Source organism: Lepus europaeus, chromosome 3 (genome assembly GCF_033115175.1).
Source record: "Lepus europaeus isolate LE1 chromosome 3, mLepTim1.pri, whole genome shotgun sequence".
NCBI classification, from domain to species: Eukaryota; Metazoa; Chordata; class Mammalia; order Lagomorpha; family Leporidae; genus Lepus; species Lepus europaeus.
Genome location: NC_084829.1, coordinates 4373336 through 4394261, shown reverse-complemented (window position 1 = coordinate 4394261; position 20926 = coordinate 4373336). Strand labels below are relative to the sequence as shown.

Sequence of the window (20926 nt, the reverse complement as noted above, 5' to 3'; positions counted from 1 at the left end):
TCTAGTCCCAGTCGGGGCGCCGGAGTCTGTCCCGGTTGCCCCTCTTCCAGGCCAGCTCTCTGCTGTGGCCCGGGAAGGCAGGGAGGATGGCCCAAGTGCTTGGGCCCTGCACCCCATGGGAGACCAGGAGAAGCACCTGGCTCCTGGCTTCAGCCCGGCCCAGCGCTGGCCGTTGTTGGCATTTGGGGAGTGAGCCAGTGGATGGAAGATCTCTCTCCCCTCTCTCCTTCTTTCTGTAACTCTGCCTTCCAGTTTGGAGTGCCTGCATTTGAGTCCTGGCTCCTGCTTCTGACTCCAGCTTCCAACTAATGCAAGACCCTGGTGGGCAGCGATGATAGCTTAGTTAACTGGGTTCTCGCCACTCTTGCGAGACACTTGGACTGCATTACTGCCTCGAGCTTTGACTTGGTCAAGCCCCAGCTGGTGCAGGATTCTGGAGAGTGAATCAGAAGGTAGGAACTGTCTGTCTCTCTTTGCCTCTCAAGTTAATCATTTTTTTTATTTGACAGAGTTAGACAGAGAGACAGACAGAAAGGTCCTCCTTCTGTTGGTTGGTTCACCCCTCAAATGGCTGCCATGGCCCACGCTCCGAAGTCAGGAGCCAGGTGCTTCTCCTGGTCTCCCATGCGGGTGCAGGGCCCAAGCACTCAGGCCATCCTCCACTGCACTCCAGAACCACAGCAGAGAGCTGGACTGGAAGAGGAGCGACCGGGACAGAATCCGGCGCCTGACCGGGACTAGAACCCGGGGTGCCGGTGCCGCAGGCGGAGGATTAGCCAAGTGAGCCAAGGCACAGGCCCCCAATTTTAAAAAAGAAAAATTGGAAACAGTGGAGTCCAGGGCCTGTGTTGTGACCCAGTGGGTTGAGCTGCCACTTGGGAAGCCAGTATCCCATATCCCTTAGCACACCGGATCCAGTCCTGGTTGCTCTGTTTCCCTTACAGCTTCTTGGCAATAAGTCTGGGAAAACAGTGGAGGATGGGCCAAGTGCTGGGGCCACTGCCACTCACTGGGGAGACCCAGACGAAATAGGAAGATCCTGACTTCGGTCTGGCCCAGCCCTGGCCATTGTGGCTGTTTCAGGGAGTGAACCAGGGTTGGAAGATCTCTCTCCTTCAGTCACTCTGCCTTTCAAATTAAAAAAAAAAATCTATAAAAAACAAAAATGGGGGCTGGTGTTGTGGTGTAAAGGCAGGTAAAGCCGGCCGGCGCCGCGGCTCAACAGGCTGATCCTCCGCCTTGCGGCGCCGGCACACCGGGTTCTAGTCTCGGTCGGGGTGCCAATCCTGTCCCGGTTGCCCCTCTTCCAGGCCAGCTCTCTGCTGTGGCCAGGGAGTGCAATGGAGGATGACCCAAGTCCTTGGGCCCTGCACCCCACGGGAGACCAGGAGAAGCACCTGGCTCCTGGCTTCGGATCAGCGCGGTGCGCCGGCCGCAGCGGCCATTGGAGGGTGAACCAACGGCAAAAGGAAGACCTTTCTCTCTGTCTCTCTCTCACTGTCCACTCTGCCTGTCAAAAAGAAAAAAAAAAAAAGAAAAAAGGCAGGTAAAGCCACTGCCTATGATGCTGGCATCCCATATGGGCACTGGTTCTAGTCCTAGCTGCTCCACTTCCAATCCAACGCCTAGGAAAGCACCAGAAGATGACCCAGTGCTGGGCCCCTGCCACCATGGGGGACCTGGAGGAAGCTCCTGGCTCCTGGCGTCAGCCTGGCCCAGCCCCGGCCATTGCAGCCATCTGGGGAGTGAACCAGTGGATGGAAGACCTCTGTACCCCCCTTTTTCTGTAAGTTGGAAGACTTCTCTATTTCTGTAACTCTGCCTTCCAAATAAATTTATGGTAAACAAATTTCATGTATTTCATATATACAGGTTTTGGGAATATAGTGATCCTTCTCATCCTACCCTCCCTCCCACTCTCCCTCCCACCCTTTCTCCTCATTTGTATTTCCTCCCTTCATTTTTACAATGATCTACTTTCAGTTTACTTTATACTCCTAAGATTAACCCTACACTAAGTAAAGAGTTCAACAAACAGTAAGAAAAAACCACTGCTCCTCAGCAGTAGAGACAAGGGCTGTAAATAATTGAATCTCAAAACATCAATTTCACTCCTATACATTTTTGGTACTCTATTAGTTATCACAGATCAGGGAAAACATAAAACTGGCTCATTTCACTAAGTATAGTGGTTTCCAGTTGCATGCATTTTTTGACAAACAGGATTTCATTTTTTATGGCTAATATTCCATATAATATGTATACCATAATTTCTTTACCCAGCCATCAGCTGGTGGACATCTGAGTTGATTCCATACCTTACCTAATGTTAACTGAGCTGCAATTAACATGGGGGTACAGTTAACTCTTTCCTATGCTGACTTCATTTCCCAGGAGTGGGATGGCTGGGTCATAGGGTAAATCTATTTTCAGATTTCTGAGGCATCTCCATACTGTCTTCCACAATGGCTGTACCAGTTTACAGTTCCACCAACAGTGGATTAGGGGACCTTTTCCCCCACATCCTTGCCAGCATGTTTGTTGATTTCTGTATGACAGCCATTGTGACTGGGCTAAGGTAAGACCTCATTGTGTGTGTGTGTGTGTGTGTTTGAGTTGTTTATTTTAAAGGCAGAGTTAAAGAGGTGGAGGGAGAAAGAAAGGTTTTTTATCCACTGGCTCACTCCCCAAATGGCCCCAACGGCTGGAACTGAGCCAATCTTGAGCCCGGAGCCAGGAGCTTCTTCTAGGTCTCCCAGGTGGGTACAGGGGCCCGAGGACTTGGGCCATCTGCGACTGCTTCCCCAGGCCATAGCAGAGCTGAATCAGAAATGGAACAGCTGGGACTTGAACTGGCACCCACATGGGATGCCAGCACTGCAGGCAGAGGCTTTACCTACTATGCCACTGAGCAGGCCTCTTCTCACTGTGGTTTGGATTTGCATTTCCCTGATGGCTAGTGATCCTAAGCATTCTTTTATGTCTATTGGCTATTTGAATTTCCTCTTTTGAAAAATGCCTGTTCAAGTTCTTTGCCCACTTCTTAATTGTTTTGTTGCTGAGTTAAAAAAAAAAAATGGAGTCCAGGTTTCTAGGGCAGGCCTAATGAAACAATTTTGGTATATATGGATACAGATTACAGATATTCCAGGTAATTTTAATACAGGTGGTTCTTGGATCACACTTTGAAAAAGACTTGATGTAACTGAAGGTTTCCGTAACTTTTAAAACATTAACCTGTGATCAAAACTTCACACATTGCCCCAAGGTACCAAGTGAAAAGTAAAAGGGCCTCTCCATCAGTCACGCCCCACATAAAGCCACTGTAAGTGTTCACCATCACCCTTCCTCAGTGTGATGCACTGAGGTTAGGGGTAGGTAATTCAAATAAATCTGGAGAGAACAACTATACCTTGTTTCTTCTTTTCCAACCTTGGTAGAAGAGTAGGGCTCAAATAGCTTTCTTAGAGGCAGGGATTATATAGTGTGCTAAGTTTTTAGCTTAGCTAATTTAAAGAATTTTCTGGAGCCATATCAACACAGTAGAAAAGCCAGGTTCTCTTGGTATGATGAATTTTACCTGTATTCCAATTAGTTTCAATATCCTAAGTAGTTTAATATCCCTTCATAAGATGATGCAAAAAATAGGCATATTTCCACTCACAAGGAACTTTCTGGTTCCCATCAACTATTTTTGTGATTTTTTCAATTTGTTGTAACTTGAGTCCTGAATGTTATTTTTTAATCCACTCTCATTTTTGCCTTCTTTACCTGGATTTCATTCCCTCACAAATAATTTTTATTTGTAAAATCTTCAGGCAAGGACACACCTGTTTTGTTCACCACTATTCTGATAGGTAGTTGGTACTCTGTGGGAAAAATCAAAAATTGTGGGTTTTTTTTTTGCATTTTATTTGAAATGCAGAGAAGCCAGATCCTCCACATAGTGGGTTATTCTCCAGATGTCTCCAATAATCAGGCATGGGCTAGGCCAACGCCAGGAGCCCATGAAGGACTCCCATGAAGGCAGCAGGGACCCAAGAACTCAAGTCATCATCTGCGGCCTCCAGGAAGGCACATTAGCAGGGCCCTAGGTCCTCAAACAGGCATTCTCCATGGGGGTGTGGGGCTTAACAGCTGCACCAAACACCTGCTGAGTGTCTTTATAATCACGTGATGGAGTGGGAGCAACAGTTCCTGCCATACAGCAAATACTAACAAGTGAGAGCTGAGACAAGGATTACACAAGAGGGCAAACTCAAAAATGAGCTGTCTTAGCATTAACCCTTAGTGTAATGACGGATGTCCCACTGGGGTACCAGGTAACTTCTTCTACACTATAGGACTAATTTGGTTAACCCTTAGTGTAATGATGGATGTCCAACTAGGGTACTACGTAACTATTTCTACATTACAGGACTAATTTGGTTACTTCCCATGTACGGAATCAAATCTGGGCTTTGATGTCAAGTTTTTTTTTTGACACATATATGTATCTGCTAGTCCATCAGATACGTGGGAAACGTGTGGAAACAAAGCTCATAGGGCAAATTTCTCACTGGAAAAATAACCTGGCTACTGTATCTAGGATGCCATAGACCTAACAAGGAGCTGAAGTACCTAACAATTTCCCATTACAGCCCAAAATTGCTCTAAGCATAACTGTAAAGATTTATTACTAGAGTTGTCCATTTTAGTTACAGATGCAACCAGAAGTGGCAAGTTTGTAGGAAGGAGAGCTGTAGCTGTGTTCAGTTTGTAGGAAGGAGAGCTGTAGCTGTGTTCAGTTTGTAGGAAGCAGAGCTGTAGCTGTGTTCAGTTTGTAGGAAGCAGAGCTGTAGCTGTGTTCAGTTTGTCCTGTTGACTGTGGAACTGTGGGAAAGGCTTGGTTCAAATAAGCGATAAGGATTCAGTGAAAAGCAAAGCTCATGACTGGGGGACAAGTGTCATTAATGAGCTAATGAACAGCCCTGGCTATTTTTCAAACCTGTTAGATGCCAACTTCTACCACTATCTATTTGAAAATTTACCTTCCTTTAGAAGGCAAAGGGACAAAGAGCTGCTTTGTCTCAAGACAACCCACCTGCTGGTTTCACTCCCCACAGGGCCCCAACACTCGATCCACAGGCGTACGTCTCCCATGAGACAGGAACTACTTGGGCTGCCATCACTGCCTCCTAGGGTCTGCGTTAAGCAGGAAGCTGTACTGAGGAGCTGCAGCTGGGACTTGAACCCAGGTCCGCCAGTGGGAGACGTGGGCATTGTAACTGCTAGGCTACGTGTGCATCCCTACCACTGGTTTGAAGGAATCATTTGGAAAAGTTTACCACACTCACAAATACCTAATTTTTTCAGAGAAATTCAGTTCGATTAACTTGGGTTGCTCATCAGTTCCAGGTTTAGCTCTCCTGCACTGGTATTTCCCTCAGATCCTTACTGAGACAGAATCTGTGTCATCCTCAGGTCTGCAGCAGCCTGTTCTCAAGGAACACAAGGACCTGGTCCCCGGCCACAATCAGTCCTCGTTATCCACAGCCCCGGCCATCTGACCTACTTCTTAGGACACCAGGACTCAAGCAGAGCAGCACCGGCTGCCTCCCACTCCGCTCGCGTCCACTAGGCCTGCGCTGCGTGCACTGGAGCCTGACAACGCTCCGGCCCTCCTAGTCGCTGTTCTTATGAGCTGAAAAGATTTCCTCTTTAAAGAAGTCGGCAGACTGCGTGTGCCCAATACCTGTCAGGTTTCCACATGTGGCAATGACTAATAGGTACCATTATGGAAGAGGGGGTCAGCTGATTATGTTTTCACTAGGAAAAACAGCAGAACCATACGTAACAGGAAAACAACCAAGCCTCTGATGGTCTGTACTTGGTGCTCTGAAATATTTGGATGTCCCGTGAGGAAAATGGTCGTCCCCGAGCTACTTGCAAGCCGTAGGTTCTGTGAAGAGCAGACTGCGCCTGGTAGACCGGGAAACTTCCCTGCTGCGGAGACTCAGAACACACACGGACTCTCCCGGGGACTGTGTGCAGACACACATTAACTGTATTTACTCCAGCAGGCCCCATCATGCGAGTGCAGAACACCTTTCAAAGCACATCCACTATTAGTCAAAAACATCTGAAGAACGCCAGGTAAGGACTGGTGTGTAGAACTTGAGATTCAATGTAAAATACCAACTCAAGGAAAGGAAAAACCAGGAGCCAATATAACTAGAGGCATATTTTATTAAGCTTCCCAAATGTTGAGGGGAACATGTGCTACTGAAATTCTAGTTACAATTTAAATAGCACAAACAAAGAGGATACACAGTGAGCACTTTCCCAGACCAGCGTCCACATCTTGACCACTAAATGGAAAGTTCTTCTGAACAGTCCCTTACCCTACATACAGAAGGAGAAGAGAAATTAAGGATGCCACAACGTCTACCAAGCAACATAACTGGAAACATTTCAAAGTTAATTTAGTGCACATTACTGACATGTAAAAAACACAAATGAACTTGTCGTGAACATTCTTAAGGAAGACTTTCCATCTAGCAGGATGACAAAGTTCATGTTCAACAAATGCTGAGACTAGGATACCATCAGGAAAGAAACACTGACGAAGCCCACCTGCTAGTGGTGTCGCTCTAACTGACGAGGGAAATGACACGCTTAGATCTATGGCTTCTTCCCTGACAGACACCTGGAAGGGCGCTCCTGAACTGCTTGACCTAACTGTCAATCTACGTGGTAGTTCTTTCCTCTCCGATTTTACCTCTACTTACTACAAATGACCATCAAGGTACACAGCCCCGTAAGGAGACTGCAAATAAGGAACCAAACCGAGACCCTTACATCTGTCTCTGTCACACACCATGAAAGAACAAACATTTCGCATTATAAAAGTGTCCGAGTATTTTCTTAGGAAAAAGCTGCGATTATAATGTCAAATTAAAGTCGTAATATTTTAAAATATGAAGTTATTTTGAGGAAACAGTGAAATCAGCTAAGTCTGGGGGTTCAAGAAAAAGGATGTTACTAATAAGGTGCTGAGTGAGTACCAACACTGGGAGAGGCGTATTTACAACTGGATGCTCCCCTTGCTTAGAAACCTCAAAATTCCAAGCCCATTTCTCATGCCCTTCAAGAATAAAATCTACAGATTACAATGTATACACTCTCTAGATCTCAACTGTTCCCCCAAACCTAGGAAGAGCTGCGGCCCCTGAGGGCTACACTCCAGGGTTTTACTCTGCATCCTCAGCCTGATAATCCAATCGTTTTTGCCAAGGAGCGTAACAGCAACAACGACAGGCGTTCATTCATTCACTCTCAAACCAGAATGCAGTGCGTTAAGACGGATCCTTCACTAAAGACCTCAGGCTTAACTGAGGGGCACAGAATTCTGATTTCTGCCTTGGCAAAACGACAAATCCTAATTAAAAAAAAATTTCACGTTACCTGTATATAAAACATGGATTGCAGGGCTCCCTTCAAACATGTGAGTCTAGGAATGCTAAATCTGGGAATATAAAAAATAGCAGCACTTTCCTCCTTTCCCTTAAGAAGAAAAACTGACAATGGCTCTAAATATTTCGTCTATTTTAAGACCATGACTGCAACACTTGTTAAAAAACACGGTTGGTAACGGGGAGCCAGGGAACAGCTATTCCAGGAGTTAACAATGCTCTCAACACCTTTTCATCTGCCTACAGCTATGCCAGTGGCTGTCTTTCCCCAAGAAGCCTTAAGCACCAATCTTGATACCCAGGTGTTACATGGGCTCTCATCCTCCAAAAACTCTGAGCACTGTTTTAATTTTCGGGGAAGGGGAAAGAGGCAGAGATTATGAGCAAACAAGCACTTACAGATGAGCACCACACAGCACTGCTACTCTAAGTACCAAACACTGATGAAACCCAAATCATAATGCTGAAAACTAAAAAAAAATCAGACAAAAACTAAATGGAGGAATCTTTTTTGGTTTTTGATCTTTTATAGGACAGAAACCTTAGCTCAGGTCTTCTGGTTGCCATCATCGTCCACTGAGCTGCACCTAAAACACAAAGAACAAGCAACAAGCAACTTTGTTTTTTAAAGAATAGGTAACAGTTTTGAAGGTATAAGATGAACTGTTTCTAGTGAAAATTAACTTACTTATTAAATAATTATATAAAATGAAGCCATAAAAATCACCAGAAGCATCAAAACGTTAACTCTCTCAAGTGAGAATAACTAAGCAAGACTTGAATGTGCAGCACATGATCATCAGAATACAGTAACTAATGGTGGGAAAATCAGGATCCAGGTCATTAAGGTGGAAAAGCTGCACTGGGACGCCTTCTGTAAAGGCTGCAGGCTACCTGAGGATGACAATCACCTTGCATTCAGGTTAGCAAGTCTACGCCATGGAGAGACGGGTGTGGCTTATCTACCATCTATCACCTTCCTGCTGTAGTTCATCTCATGTCTTTAATGGAGCAAAACCCACCAGCAGAATGCTGCTACTCTGATTTTCCATTCTTGAATGCACCAAAATGTGCAAGCTTGTTGTAATTAGGTGCCTGGGTGAATAAAAAAATCCCATTTACAATTTTAAAATATTATTTAAACCCCCTAAAGTCTGATCGCTTTCCGTATTCCTCAGGGAGACAACCATTATTTTACCCCCGAACAGAAAAGATGACATACACTTCTGAAGACTCACTGCTATGTTAAATACGAATTCTTCTGTGTTGCAAAACCAAGCTGATTTACATGATTCTGTTTGATCGTTGCTAAGTGTTTATCTACACATGCTGTCAGAAATAACCTTGTTAAGAAGGCGGAGCTGGTGTCTCAGCACATCAGACCCCTTGGAGAAGGCGTGGATGGCCTGTGCCCCGTTTTCCTTTTTCTCTTTCCGCACCATCAAAAGGAAAAGTGAGAAAATAGCAGAAACATTAGTTAAATCCTGAATCGCAGCCTGTAACCTACAGGAACAATCTCACTACACTGCAAGCTGACAACACTCGTAGGAATTTTTGATGAACTAATTAGAATTAGGATCCTAATTATTAATAAAATGATAAACTTTTGGCTAAGTTTATAGTTTAACAACTAATACTTTCAATTAAAGACTTTCAGAAAAACAAACGAAAGGTTGCTTGTAACTACTTATGGTTTACCTGACTTACCAGCTCTGAAGACAAAAACTTTTAAAAATGGCTACAAATGCCTTGTTCACAAAAGACTTTATTATCTAGTGATGCATACTGAGAACATACAGAAATCTGCATGGTCCACGTCACATGCAGGAGAACAATCTTCACTTTACAATAAGTGAGTGTCAACTGTTTTATGCAATAGACAACACTTTAAAGTCACATCCTCAAAGAAAAGCTTCATTTACAAAAGAAATAAAAGGTAAAGAAGCAATTACCGCTTTTAAAAAGCAGCTGCTTTGTTCAAGAGTGGAAGGTTTATGCCTGTATTGAAAGACAACATGATCACAAATAATGAAAACAATGAACAAATGAAAAACACTTTTACCATAAAGCAGTACACTTTCAAAATGACATACAAATAGTTAAAAATTTCATTATGTTGTCTATCTAACCTTTAAATATGAGGACTGTCAGAATTAGGCCTCAACATTTTTAATTAGTAAATGAAAACTACGCATCGTTTCTATGTCACTAGGAACTATAGTTAACAAAATGTATATAAAGTCTATAGCAAGTTGATTTAAAAAAAGTAAAGTTAATAAGAAACAGTACACTGAAGGCGCTCTATCCATCAAGCGCGTACTCTTCAAATTTTAAATGTGATGACCAGAACAGAAACTGTTAACTATGACACAGTTGCAATGCCAAAAAATAAAACAAGATCAGTTATCACACATGCAGGGAATTCTGCCACAAAGCTAATATTCCTTATTTGTCAACTGTTCCAATAAAATAACATCTTAACACACCAGTGATGTTGATGGGTTAGCTTACCTTCAGTGTACTGAATGCTGTACACAACCTGCTTTAAAAGGAGACCATCCCTGCGGGCAGGCTCAAGAAGGAACAGACTCCCTTCGGCACTGACTACACCAAGGGCATGCTGCCGTGGCCTGCACACACACACCTAGGAAAACGTGAATATAAACAGCATTTATGCTGGCCACTGATCTGAAGACCAAAATGAAGCCAAGTCTGCTAAAAGCAAATCAACCACCCAGCATTGCTACTCATTTATAACAGACGCTTTTGTCTTTTATGTGAACTGCAACCATATACATTAGCACTGTAACTCTGTGCAGTCTTGGCAATAAAACAGTTCTACAGTGAAATTTCACATAAGACACAAAACATATTAACTAACATTTCTAAAAGAAATATCACCCTTGGAGTTAATTCAAATATATCATGCTTCCTCAAATTTGCTGGAGAAATATTTATAAGTTTATATACATTAATAAACTGCTGTGAAATTTCTTCAGTCTCTGTATTTAATTACTCAAACCCTTGGAGTTTCTTCATCTCGTTTAGATTTTTTCCTGGATGAAGGCATGCTGCAGGGCCTGGTTGATGCTAATTCGTTTAGCTGGGTCCAACATCAGGATCTGGTCCAACAAGTCCTTCAACTGGTGCACTTTTTTACGCTGGTCTTCAGGAAGCCGCTGGCACCCAACCAAGTCAGCCAGCAGGTCCTTAGTCGGATTAATGGTGCTCATGACAGTAACTTTCTCCTAAAAGTAATTTTCAAAACGTTATCTCTAAGTTACTAAATATATATAACTGAAATATAGCTGAAGTCAGACTTGTCCATCATCATCTAGATCATATAGATCATCTACTGACACTTTACATGGCTTCCTCATTAGTACAATCTTTTTAAGAAGCAATGACAATACTCAAAGGAAAAAGGTCGAACATAAACGAGTAACGAAAACAGGATGCATTTGCCATCTCAGTAATACATTTCCCCTACAACTACCCCCATGTGGCAACAAGTCAATGCTCTGACAAAGTTAGGGACGTTAACAGAATGAGATGAAAAATCAGGAGGTCTGACAGCCGCTGCACAGAGCCACATCTCACGAAGGCTTTTCCGGGGAGCAGGGCAGTAGGAGGCAAACAAGCCGAGGGCTGAGAGCAATGCCGCAGGCCTCGCGCCCAGCAGTGAGGGGCAACTGCTGAGGCACAGTTCACGCCATGGGGAGCTTCAGTTTGCCCTTTGAGGAGCTAAACTTCATAGGTGACAAGAAGTCAGTGAGGGCTTTTAGGTAGGGAGTAACAGGAGCAGATTTGTTCTAAAAAAGGTCACTCTGGCAGCAACAGAGGGGCTGGGAGAAGCAGCAAGGCTGAGGCTGACCTAAGGGGAAGAAGGGTCAAGAGCTCAATACGACTTACACGGAAACAGACTCATTCTAGTCTGAAATAGTCTAAAAATCTCTGCACCTTTTCTGTCACCAGTTATTCAGGAACTGGCCAACAACAAAAAGGAATTACGTCCTTTTTAACGATTCTTTCTTTTTCTTTTTACAATGTCTAGTACCACTTAGTACCCAATTCATTAATAATAAACTAACCATTTAATGTAGCACAAACAGACTTACCCTCTCTGTAACTTTATCAACTTCTATGTACATGAAGTTGAGATTCTGATCAAAGTGTTGGTCTTTGAACACACCTTTCCGTATCATCTAACAAAACAAAACAAAAACCCGGGTTCTGAGCCGTTACGAGCAAGGCTGACCTACTGAGACACACGAGTCACACAGGGCGTTGCTGAGCCTCGCTGGGCCGCTACGACGAAGGCTGACCTACCGACAACACATAAGTCACACAGGGTGGTACTGAGTCTCGCTGGGTTTCTTTGATCTAAGATTTTCTTCCCTGGAATTTATTAGCATGTTTGCAAAAGCCAGCACAAATGCTACACCTGAAACTGCTTAACAACATGAATTACACTTTCCAAGGCAATGATTTAAATTAATTACAATATCAGGTTGTACTTTCATTTCTCAAAATTGGAAAAATCTGACACAACTAAGGCCTTTTTTCTTAGCAATTAGGAAACTTAATGACATTTTCCAGATTATGTTCCAACAGCCCTATTGTGCTACAAGTTAGACTTCATTAAAGCAAATAAATACCAACACAAGGTAATTTTGTATCTATCACAGAATTTGAACAATATCTAAAAACAAATAATGACTTCTGACCTCTAAGGAAAACATTCTTGAAGCAGAAACTGGTATTGTAACCGGGGCAATAAGGCTTATTTTTGTTGGACGTCATACCTAGTGACGTTCCCAAATAACCTGGCGGTAAGCGTCAGCAGTCCATCACGCTGTAGGAGACTGAGACCTTGAAAACAAGCACATACGAGCGTCCTACCTTATTTGGCATCTTTCCCTTGAGATCCATAGCGAGCTTCAGCATATGATTATTGGTTTTGCCAGGAAATAAAATCTTTCCAGTATAGAGTTCATATAACGTACAACCTACAGACCACATATCTATACCATAGTCATAGCTTTTACCTATAACTGAAAAGAAAATGATAATCTTAATATATGAGGATAAAAATGGCTGCCTACTATTAATCTTTATTCCCATTAACAGGGGACTAAGTTGGCTTGGATTATTGACCACAATACCTTAATTCGGACATTACTTTCACATTCTTTCCCATTAACTCTTAACAGGGATTCAAATTTAAAAACCTTAAAAAAGTGGGGATATGGGGGATTGGGAGAGAAACAGCAGGGGCAAAAGCAATTGTGATTCTCTTCTCTTCATTCCGCCTTTGAAGGCAACCAAGGCAACAGCAAGTGAAAAACAAAGGTCCCTACAGTGCGTAAATGTAATGCGCAGACCTTGACTAGCCCAGAGCATCTTCTACAGCTGAGAGTTTCCACAACTGTGTGGCTACTCTGGCTTGACATGATCCAGACTCCTGCCACAACCACCTCCGCTCCAGCTGGTGATGAACCTGCTGCGGTTCCCTGCCCAAGAATGTACTCGTGCAGCGACGGGACACAGTGCTCAGACACGACACACGCTGTTCCCGCCACACAGGATGGCCCAGGTCAAAGAACATCTCAAGAACACTTACTGATTTCAGGAGCACGGTAAAATCTACTGACAAGATAAGGCGTTATGTCATTGTCCGCAACATGGGAGGCCGACCCAAAATCACAAAGCTTTAAAATTGTTTTTGATTCATTAACCTGCAAAACAGTTTTTTCAAGGACATTTAATTCAAGCCAGGAATAATGAAGACAATAAAAAATAATTGGCTTTAAGAAGTTATATACATTCCAACACTGAGAACAGTCATTGAAAAAGTATTTTTCTGTTCATTTTATAGCTCAATTTCCTAATTTTGAAAAATTAAGAGCTCTCAAATATTTGATTACAATAACAACTCTTTTTCATCAAAGAGACATGGGACAATGCCAAGTAAATTTAATTTTAACAAATATTTTAAGACAGGTGGGGTAATGAGAAAAAATTTATTTCATGAAGCAAAGCATCTTTTAAAAATCCCCTGAATACCTAAATGACGTGAAGTTACCATTTAAAGGAACATAAAGATATTCCTAAAAAAGATATCAGACTCAAGTTAACTTTCAGTTGCCAGAAAATTAGGATGGCAATGAAAGCAGGATCCAGATTAAATCTGGACAAAAACATAGTGAAAACAATCTCCATCCGAAGCTGCTAACCATCCCAAATCTAGCAATCAAGTCTAGAGAATACCAAGATCCCTTAGATATAAAAACGGTATTAGTCCAAAAAATGTTAACTATATCTGGCCAAACGGACAGTGATCTCTGTATTAGTCAGTTTGTTCTTTTCCCTCGTCAATACTTCAACATACACAGTAACAGTGACATCTGCTGAGAAAGGCTGGAGCTGCTCCCATGACTGCTGCCACTCCTGAGCCAGAAGCATGTTCACGATTAACAAGTGAAGGTAATTCACAGTCCAGAGTCCCTTCCCCCCTTCAAGAGAGACACACATAAATTCCGAGTTGGGACTTGAACTTGGCCTGCTGTTCCCACCCCAAACAAACTTAACACTTTAAACAGCCCTGGGCAGGTCAGTGTCACAGACTGAAGGAATTGTACAGTACACAGAAATGAGCACTTTGAACTGTCACACCGATCACCATCCTCTTCCTTCTGGGAGTCCGGAAGGCAGATATCTGAGTGAGAGTGCCTTCGAAGCTTTACTAAAAGCAGAACGCTGTAGCTGGCACGGTGGTGCAGCAGGTTAGGCTGCCACCTGGAATGCTGACCTCCCACATACGAGAGCTTTGATTCAAACCTCGGCTGTCCAGCTTCCAATCCAACTCTCTGCTTATGCGCCTGGGAAGGCAGTGGAAGAGGGTCCAAGGCTTGGGTCCCTGCCACCCATGTGGGAGACCCAGATGGAGTTCCTGGCTCCTGGCTTAGGCATGACCCAGCCCCAACCACTGAGGCCCTTTGGGGAGTGAACCAGTGGATGGATGATGTCTTTTTACAACGCCCTCACAAATAAATAAATCAATGTTTAAAAAAAAAATACAAGCTGGATTATTAGAGAAACTCTTGGGGCCTGCCACAATGCCTTAAAACAACAGGAAGGTTTCCATGCTCACATGCTGCCTCATCTGCTACACAGCTTCCCCATGAAAGAGGTGGGACTGCAAGACCACCACAGCTTTTGATTAACAACCAGCAGCTCCGCATGTTCTCTGAAGTTTACTTTTCCACAGGAAGAAGGGGAAACATTTCACTTCTGAAATCCATATGAAAATCTATACTAATTTAGCAATAAATTAAAAAAATGAAGTGTTAAAAATAAGAGCTTATGAGACTAATTCCCACAGCAGTCACACAGATATCCAATCCCGAAGGATGATATAGTTCCCAATTTAAAAAGAGAAAAAAAATTCATGTTTAAAACTATGAAGTTGGCTAGGCAACTCTTAAGTCATTTGTAACGTTTCTCCCATTTCACTATTACTCAACTCCCCTAGTCCTAAGTTATATTAGACATACAATATAATATAAACTCAAACTAAATATGAAAAAGGAATATACCTCATTAACATGGCAGTCTGGAAGGAAAATTTTAAGACATAGAAAAAGAAGGGAAATCTAATAGAGTTCAGTTATTGATAAAGAGTCCTTAATTATTTTCCCCAGAGGTTTTATTTGAAAGGCTGAGTGACAAGGAGACATAGGGAGATGTTCCATCTGCTGGTTCACTCCCCAAGTGGCCACCATAGCCAGGGCTGGGCTGGGCCAAAACCAGGAGCTAGGAGCTCCACCCTGTTCTCCTATGGGTGGCAGGGGGTCCAAGAATCTGCTGCCTTCCCAGGCACATTAGCAGGAAGCTGGATCAGAAGCCAAGTAACCAGGATTCAAGCCAGCGCTCCAATATGGGATGCCAGGGTTGTAAGCCGCAGCTTAACCCTCTACACCACAATGCTGGCTCCAAAGAGATCTTAAATTTTATAAGATCACAATATTTTTAATAATTTATTTCATCATTGCTCAAACAATTCCCAGCAAAGGACACCTTACATGCTTGGCTTTTGCTAAGGACCTCTCATAAGCATTATCTACTGGAGTGTTGACACAAAGCATCCATTCTAAGAAAAATGAAATGCAAAACATGTGACTGGCAGGTGAGCTAGAATTCTCCAAGCTGTGAACTGTGACCAGCACAGAACAGGGTAAAGGAATGGGGGGCGGGGTATGTGTGTGTGTGCATGTGTTCATCATGCCACCATGGTACGTGTTTCCAAATTTCAAAAATGCTATAAACACCGTGGAATCTGCATGGCACTAGATCCTAAGTCACTACGGCTCCCCGTAAAGGGTAAAGGATGGCCTTTCAACACAATGCCTAAACAGTACCGAGCTGCAGTGTGTTTGGGCCCCCAGGAGCCACTGCTTCTAAAGCAATGAAGACCAAGGGAGAAAAAGAACACAACAAAAAGTTACTCTTCAGTGCTTTTTAAAGTCAACTCCATACATCTACTGAAGAGAGGCTAAGTCTCTTAAAATGCCCCTAATTCCACGAGTCAATAAAATCAGAGAACACAGAAGCACGAACACTTCTTATTTGGAAAGATCAACCCATGCAGCACTGCTTTTAAGATACCACAGGAAACTCATTATTACTGTATTAAAGCACCCCTGGGGCGTGAGCATACCCTGAACCAATCCATCAATCAAAAGTGGGGGGAAAAATTTCCTCTTCTTACTTCTCTATAAGATGCCATGGTTCATTTCCAAAAAAAGGCAAAATTGGAACAACCGCTTGTAATGGATTAGCATACTGAACTGTGCTTTAAAGATGTCATTTCTGGAATGAGAGTAATAATTACATTGCTAGTAAGAAGAGATACAGAGGTAGAAGGCAGCCAGGTTGTTTGACTCACCAGGATATTGTCCGGCTTGATATCTGCATGGAGAATATTACACCTTTTAAGGAGTTTCAATGCCAGGAACAACTGCTGACTATATGATCTTACGGCTTTAATATGAAGACCAACATCCTTACCATATTTTTTTAACACCTCTCGTAAATTCATACTTTTAGAAAAAAACAAAAACAAAATAGTGTTAAAATGCAAAACGGAAATATGAAAGGCAAAAAAAAATTTTGAACACAAAGTACTATTAGTTGCAAAAATGATTCACAATGAAAACACTCTGTTCCAGAACCCCTTCCTGTAACACCTGACAAGCTGCTCTGTGCTGAAATGACAGCTTCATCAAACTGTGCACACAACACGATTTCCAAAGGAAAATCAGTGTTCAAAATGAACAGCAAGGAAGATGTGTGTGTGAAACTATCTGATGTTACAGTGGGCTCAGATCTGAAAGCACACAGTGAAGCCATACTGCTGAAGAGAAAAGCTGTGTTTCAACCCTCGCACTCCTATTTCTTTTACTCTGGCCTAATCTTTCTCCGAAGTGTTTAATTTTCAGGGACCACTGCTGCTGACCTGCTGGCTACCTGAGCTTAGTGCCTGATGAGGACTTTACAATAAATTAATGTTCACACATTCCTGACTGTAAAGACGCTAACTGTCAACCACAGTCATAAAAAACAAAACAGTCAAAACAAATACAAACAAACAAACATCAAACTGACCAGCAAAAACTAATCAGACACCCAGACTATTTGCCACAGCTTTTACTCAGAATGAGGCTGACAGAGATGAAGGAGCCAGATTTTCGGTTCTGTACCTGAGAGGCTCAAACACAAGACAAAGATGCTGTTTGTGATAAAAGTGTCTGAAGAGCCGCAGACAATGAAATTTGTCATCAGGATCAGCATCATTAAGTTTTTTCAAAAACTCTAGTTCTTTCAAACCAGTCTTTTGCCTGAAATAAAAAGAAAAGTAGGTCAGAATTGCACACATACATAATTTAGAATTAGATAATATTCACTAGTCACAGTCTAATGTATCACAGGTGATATGTGTATGTCATTTATAATTCTTAAGTATTAATAAATCTACTGAGGAATAAATTTCTCTATCATTCACATAAAACTTTTATACTTTAGCCAATTAATATTTCCCTGGGTAAGAGTTAATTCCTAAAAATAATGAACAAAACACTGAAAAGCAAATCCCCTCATTTGAACTATCTTGACATAATTATTTCTAACAAAAATGGAAGCATGCTGTTCACTAGGCTTGGTTCCTTTAAGAGTAACACATCCGTCTCCTAAGTTGTACTGTATGGCTACCTGATGAAATTCTGGTTATAATGTGAAGAAGCTATACTCTGACATGAGAGTGCCTTACAGATATTGGGGCCTTCATCAAAAAACTTTGTAGGCCTTGGGCAACTGAAGTCTTCAGTAAAAATCTACAACATTAAAGATGTTTGTTTATTCTTATCTACTTGAAAGGCAGGGGTTGGGGGCCTGTAAGGGGAAGGAGAGGGGTTGGGAGCGAGATCTTCCATCCACTGCTTCACTCTTCAAATGCTAAAGCCAGGAGACTGGAACTCCAATTGGGTCTCCCTCGTGGGTGGCAGGGGCAGAGCAGAGGGCCATTCCCTGCTGCCTCCCAGGACGCGTTATCAGGATGCTGGATTGGGTCACCTGCTGAGCCACAAGGCTCCTAGAAGAGTGTTTAACATTCAAAACCTTTAACACCAGATCAGTGTGTGGTACGGATTAAGTATAGCTGAGGCAATTGTCTAAGTCTACTAAAAGAAAGAAGACAACATATACACAGAAGATACAATCTGCATCGCTATCTAATAAATCAGTTTTCACTTTTGGTGGTCACAGTAAGTTAAATCAATACGATCATTTCATTTCTCACCTCTCGTTCTAAGATATTCATAGCAAAAGATGGCATAAGACAAGCAGTAGGAGGAAGGAGACTAAGTGGGTATTAGTGTACATAGTAGGTACTGAAATGCACGGAAATGAATTAAATACAATCAGCCTGTGGTTCTAATGATTGACACACTTGCATAACACACGGCTATAAATTTTTAAAAATCCAGTCAAAAAGAACTGTTTTTGTCACTTTAAAACCACAATTCTTGTTTTGCACTGACTGGCCACACTTTTTAAAAATGGCATTTCTTGTAACTGCCGGTCTTCTGAACTCACATGAGCTCGTTGTTTCTGATGATCTTCACAGCTACTTCCTGGTTGGCTCTCGCGTTATCTCTGGCTCGTACGACATTGCTGAACACGCCTTGCCCCGTGTAGCCGTACACATTGTAACGCTTATCCAGCACTTCGCCTATGTTCACCCCTGAGAAAGCAAAGCACAACTCAGACGTCTGACCACAACGCACAGCATCCGAAAGGAGTAACTACGGCGCAGCCACTCAAAAACCGTGTCAAATCTCTACTGTGCGATCTTCAGCCCAATGAGCACTGCAAAGATAGGCCTCTCCACTGGCCACTCTCAGAATGTGGCTGACGTCACACGCCCACTTCAGATCTCTACAAGACACTTCTTTTGTCCTATCAGCTGCTGACAATTTTAATTTTCGGTAGGAAGAACTGCTCTCACGGAAGTGCTTAACAGTTGCAGTCCCCGTGACAAATGTTGCGTGACTGGCAGCCAAAATTCCCTGTATGGTCAAGACGGCAATCTTCTGGAAGATTATCTCATGGCTGAAAATAACTTTGAACAGGTTTAGGCGTACACAACGTCTTTACCTCTCACCTCAGCTGTGATGCTGCCGGGCTGCTTGCTAGAATACAATGCCAGTTCACGCGGCTGCTGGATGCGCCAAACTTTAAGTGATGGCATCATGATGTTTTCAGTTCTCCGATCACGTGTGACTGCTTCAGGCAACATGGTTTTACAAGGAACTCAAAAGTTGGGAAGAAATGTGAACTTACGATAATAGCCTTCTGCATCAGTCCAGTTATCTCTAAGGTTGGGATTCTCTTTGAAATCTTTCCCAATGCCAGCAGCCCGAAGACGAGCACTCTGAAATAAAGGAGGCGATATGAACTGTGCACCCACCACTCAGAAATGTCAACCACTTCCTTTAAACACAGAAGGGCAAAACCAGTACCAAGCATTTTATTCCAAATGGAACTCTTACCACCACTTACGTAAATGTGATATAGCTGAAAAGTGATTACCACATTTCTTGCATCACCATACTGCTCAGAAAAAAGATTAACAAAGCATCCCCAAAGGCATTCATCAATATGATTGAGGAATTACAAATGCCAATGAAAAATCCAAACCAGATCGGATTTTCTATGGCTGCTGATTAGGACAGAAACTACACTGCCATTCAGCTCACAGCAGCACCCAAGTCTCTCTCCCGTCGCCGTTCACTGTGTCTGTTACTGTGCTATCCGTGAGACACAGCCCGCCTCTGCCCACGCGTGTTACAGTGGCAATCACAGCAGCGCTGCTCCAGTCTGCATGGAAAACGCAACCACATCTCTTGCTTCGGCAGTCTTTCCCGCGCAGCACGCTCCGTGACACCCAGGAGAGCCGAGCGAATGAGACCTACTGACTCTCCACTGCTCAGTGTTCCTTTCACCCTCTGTGACCCTTTGGTGTCTTTGCTGTAAAATATCTCACACACTGCCAATGTCTTCACAGTCCTACACACTGACTGGTTATGTTGTGCTTCTCTACCGCTTCTTATATCTTCATTTTCTTCTAGATTTATATTGAAAACGGCCCCCATTTTTGAATGTTCACAATTTAGGACTTTTTCAACAAAAGGCAGTGATAAATTACTAAGGAAAAAAATAGCTCAATGACCAAGACTTCTTAGCCTATTTGTTAATCTGTATTTCCAATTCTTCAACAAATTCCCCTCATTTTCAAGTCTCACTATAAGAAGCCTAAAGTGGGCTTTGTTATAAAAAAGGCAAGGAAAAAATGAACACTGCCTTTTCTCACCAAACTACCACACACACGTGTATGTGTTTAGCTCTATGTCCATGCATGGAAAGATTACTTGCACACGAGTAAACATACATTCAAGTCTGATGCACGTGACTTCTATGAAATTCTCAAATTGTTCCCCTGTACTTGCCTTCTTTATCCTTCTTTTTACATGTATGACTTACACTTTGTATGTTATTCATACTCTTTCCTATTAGTTTTTAAAAAAATTACTTACATCGAAATATGCAGCAAACATATCATCGGATTCTGTAAACATATCAGGCGCCAACAGCTTCTTCTGAGATGAACCTTAATAGAAATCAACAGTATTTGAAAAAAGAGATTAAAACAAGTCCATGCAAAGCCACAAATGTTTCCTTCTCCCTCCTGCACGTTCGTCTCCCATGAACAACAAACCGAGAACCACTCTATCATCCAATATAAAATGACCACCTTTACTGTACTAAGAGGATGCACCTCAGAAAGCTGAAAGACCTAGATTCTGTCACCACTGTTCAATGAATAACCTAATACCTAAAAAACGACTTTGTATTAA

General features: G+C 42.7%; 1 protein-coding gene across 19 annotated transcripts in view; it reads right to left on the bottom strand.

Annotated features, from left to right (window-relative positions):
* Positions 1 to 6210: 6210 nt before the first annotated feature.
* Positions 6211 to 20926, bottom strand: part of PRP4K (pre-mRNA processing factor kinase PRP4K) — a 35234-nt gene continuing 20518 nt past the window's right edge. The window contains exons 7-17 of one of the 19 annotated variants that reach the window (XR_009865057.1): positions 20606 to 20679; positions 19353 to 19443; positions 18606 to 18753; positions 17216 to 17353; positions 16402 to 16555; positions 13078 to 13192; positions 12357 to 12508; positions 11573 to 11659; positions 8366 to 10702; positions 7996 to 8041; positions 6211 to 6384 (exon numbers count right to left, since the gene is read on the bottom strand). Coding sequence is in view for 2 of the 19 variants with exons in the window: in XM_062184089.1 (XP_062040073.1) it covers positions 10499 to 10702; positions 11573 to 11659; positions 12357 to 12508; positions 13078 to 13192; positions 16402 to 16555; positions 17216 to 17353; positions 18606 to 18753; positions 19353 to 19443; positions 20606 to 20679 (1163 nt within the window). In the remaining 17 variants the exon portion in view is untranslated. The other 18 variants (XR_009865063.1, XR_009865062.1, XR_009865064.1 and 15 more) reach the window with 18 other exon arrangements.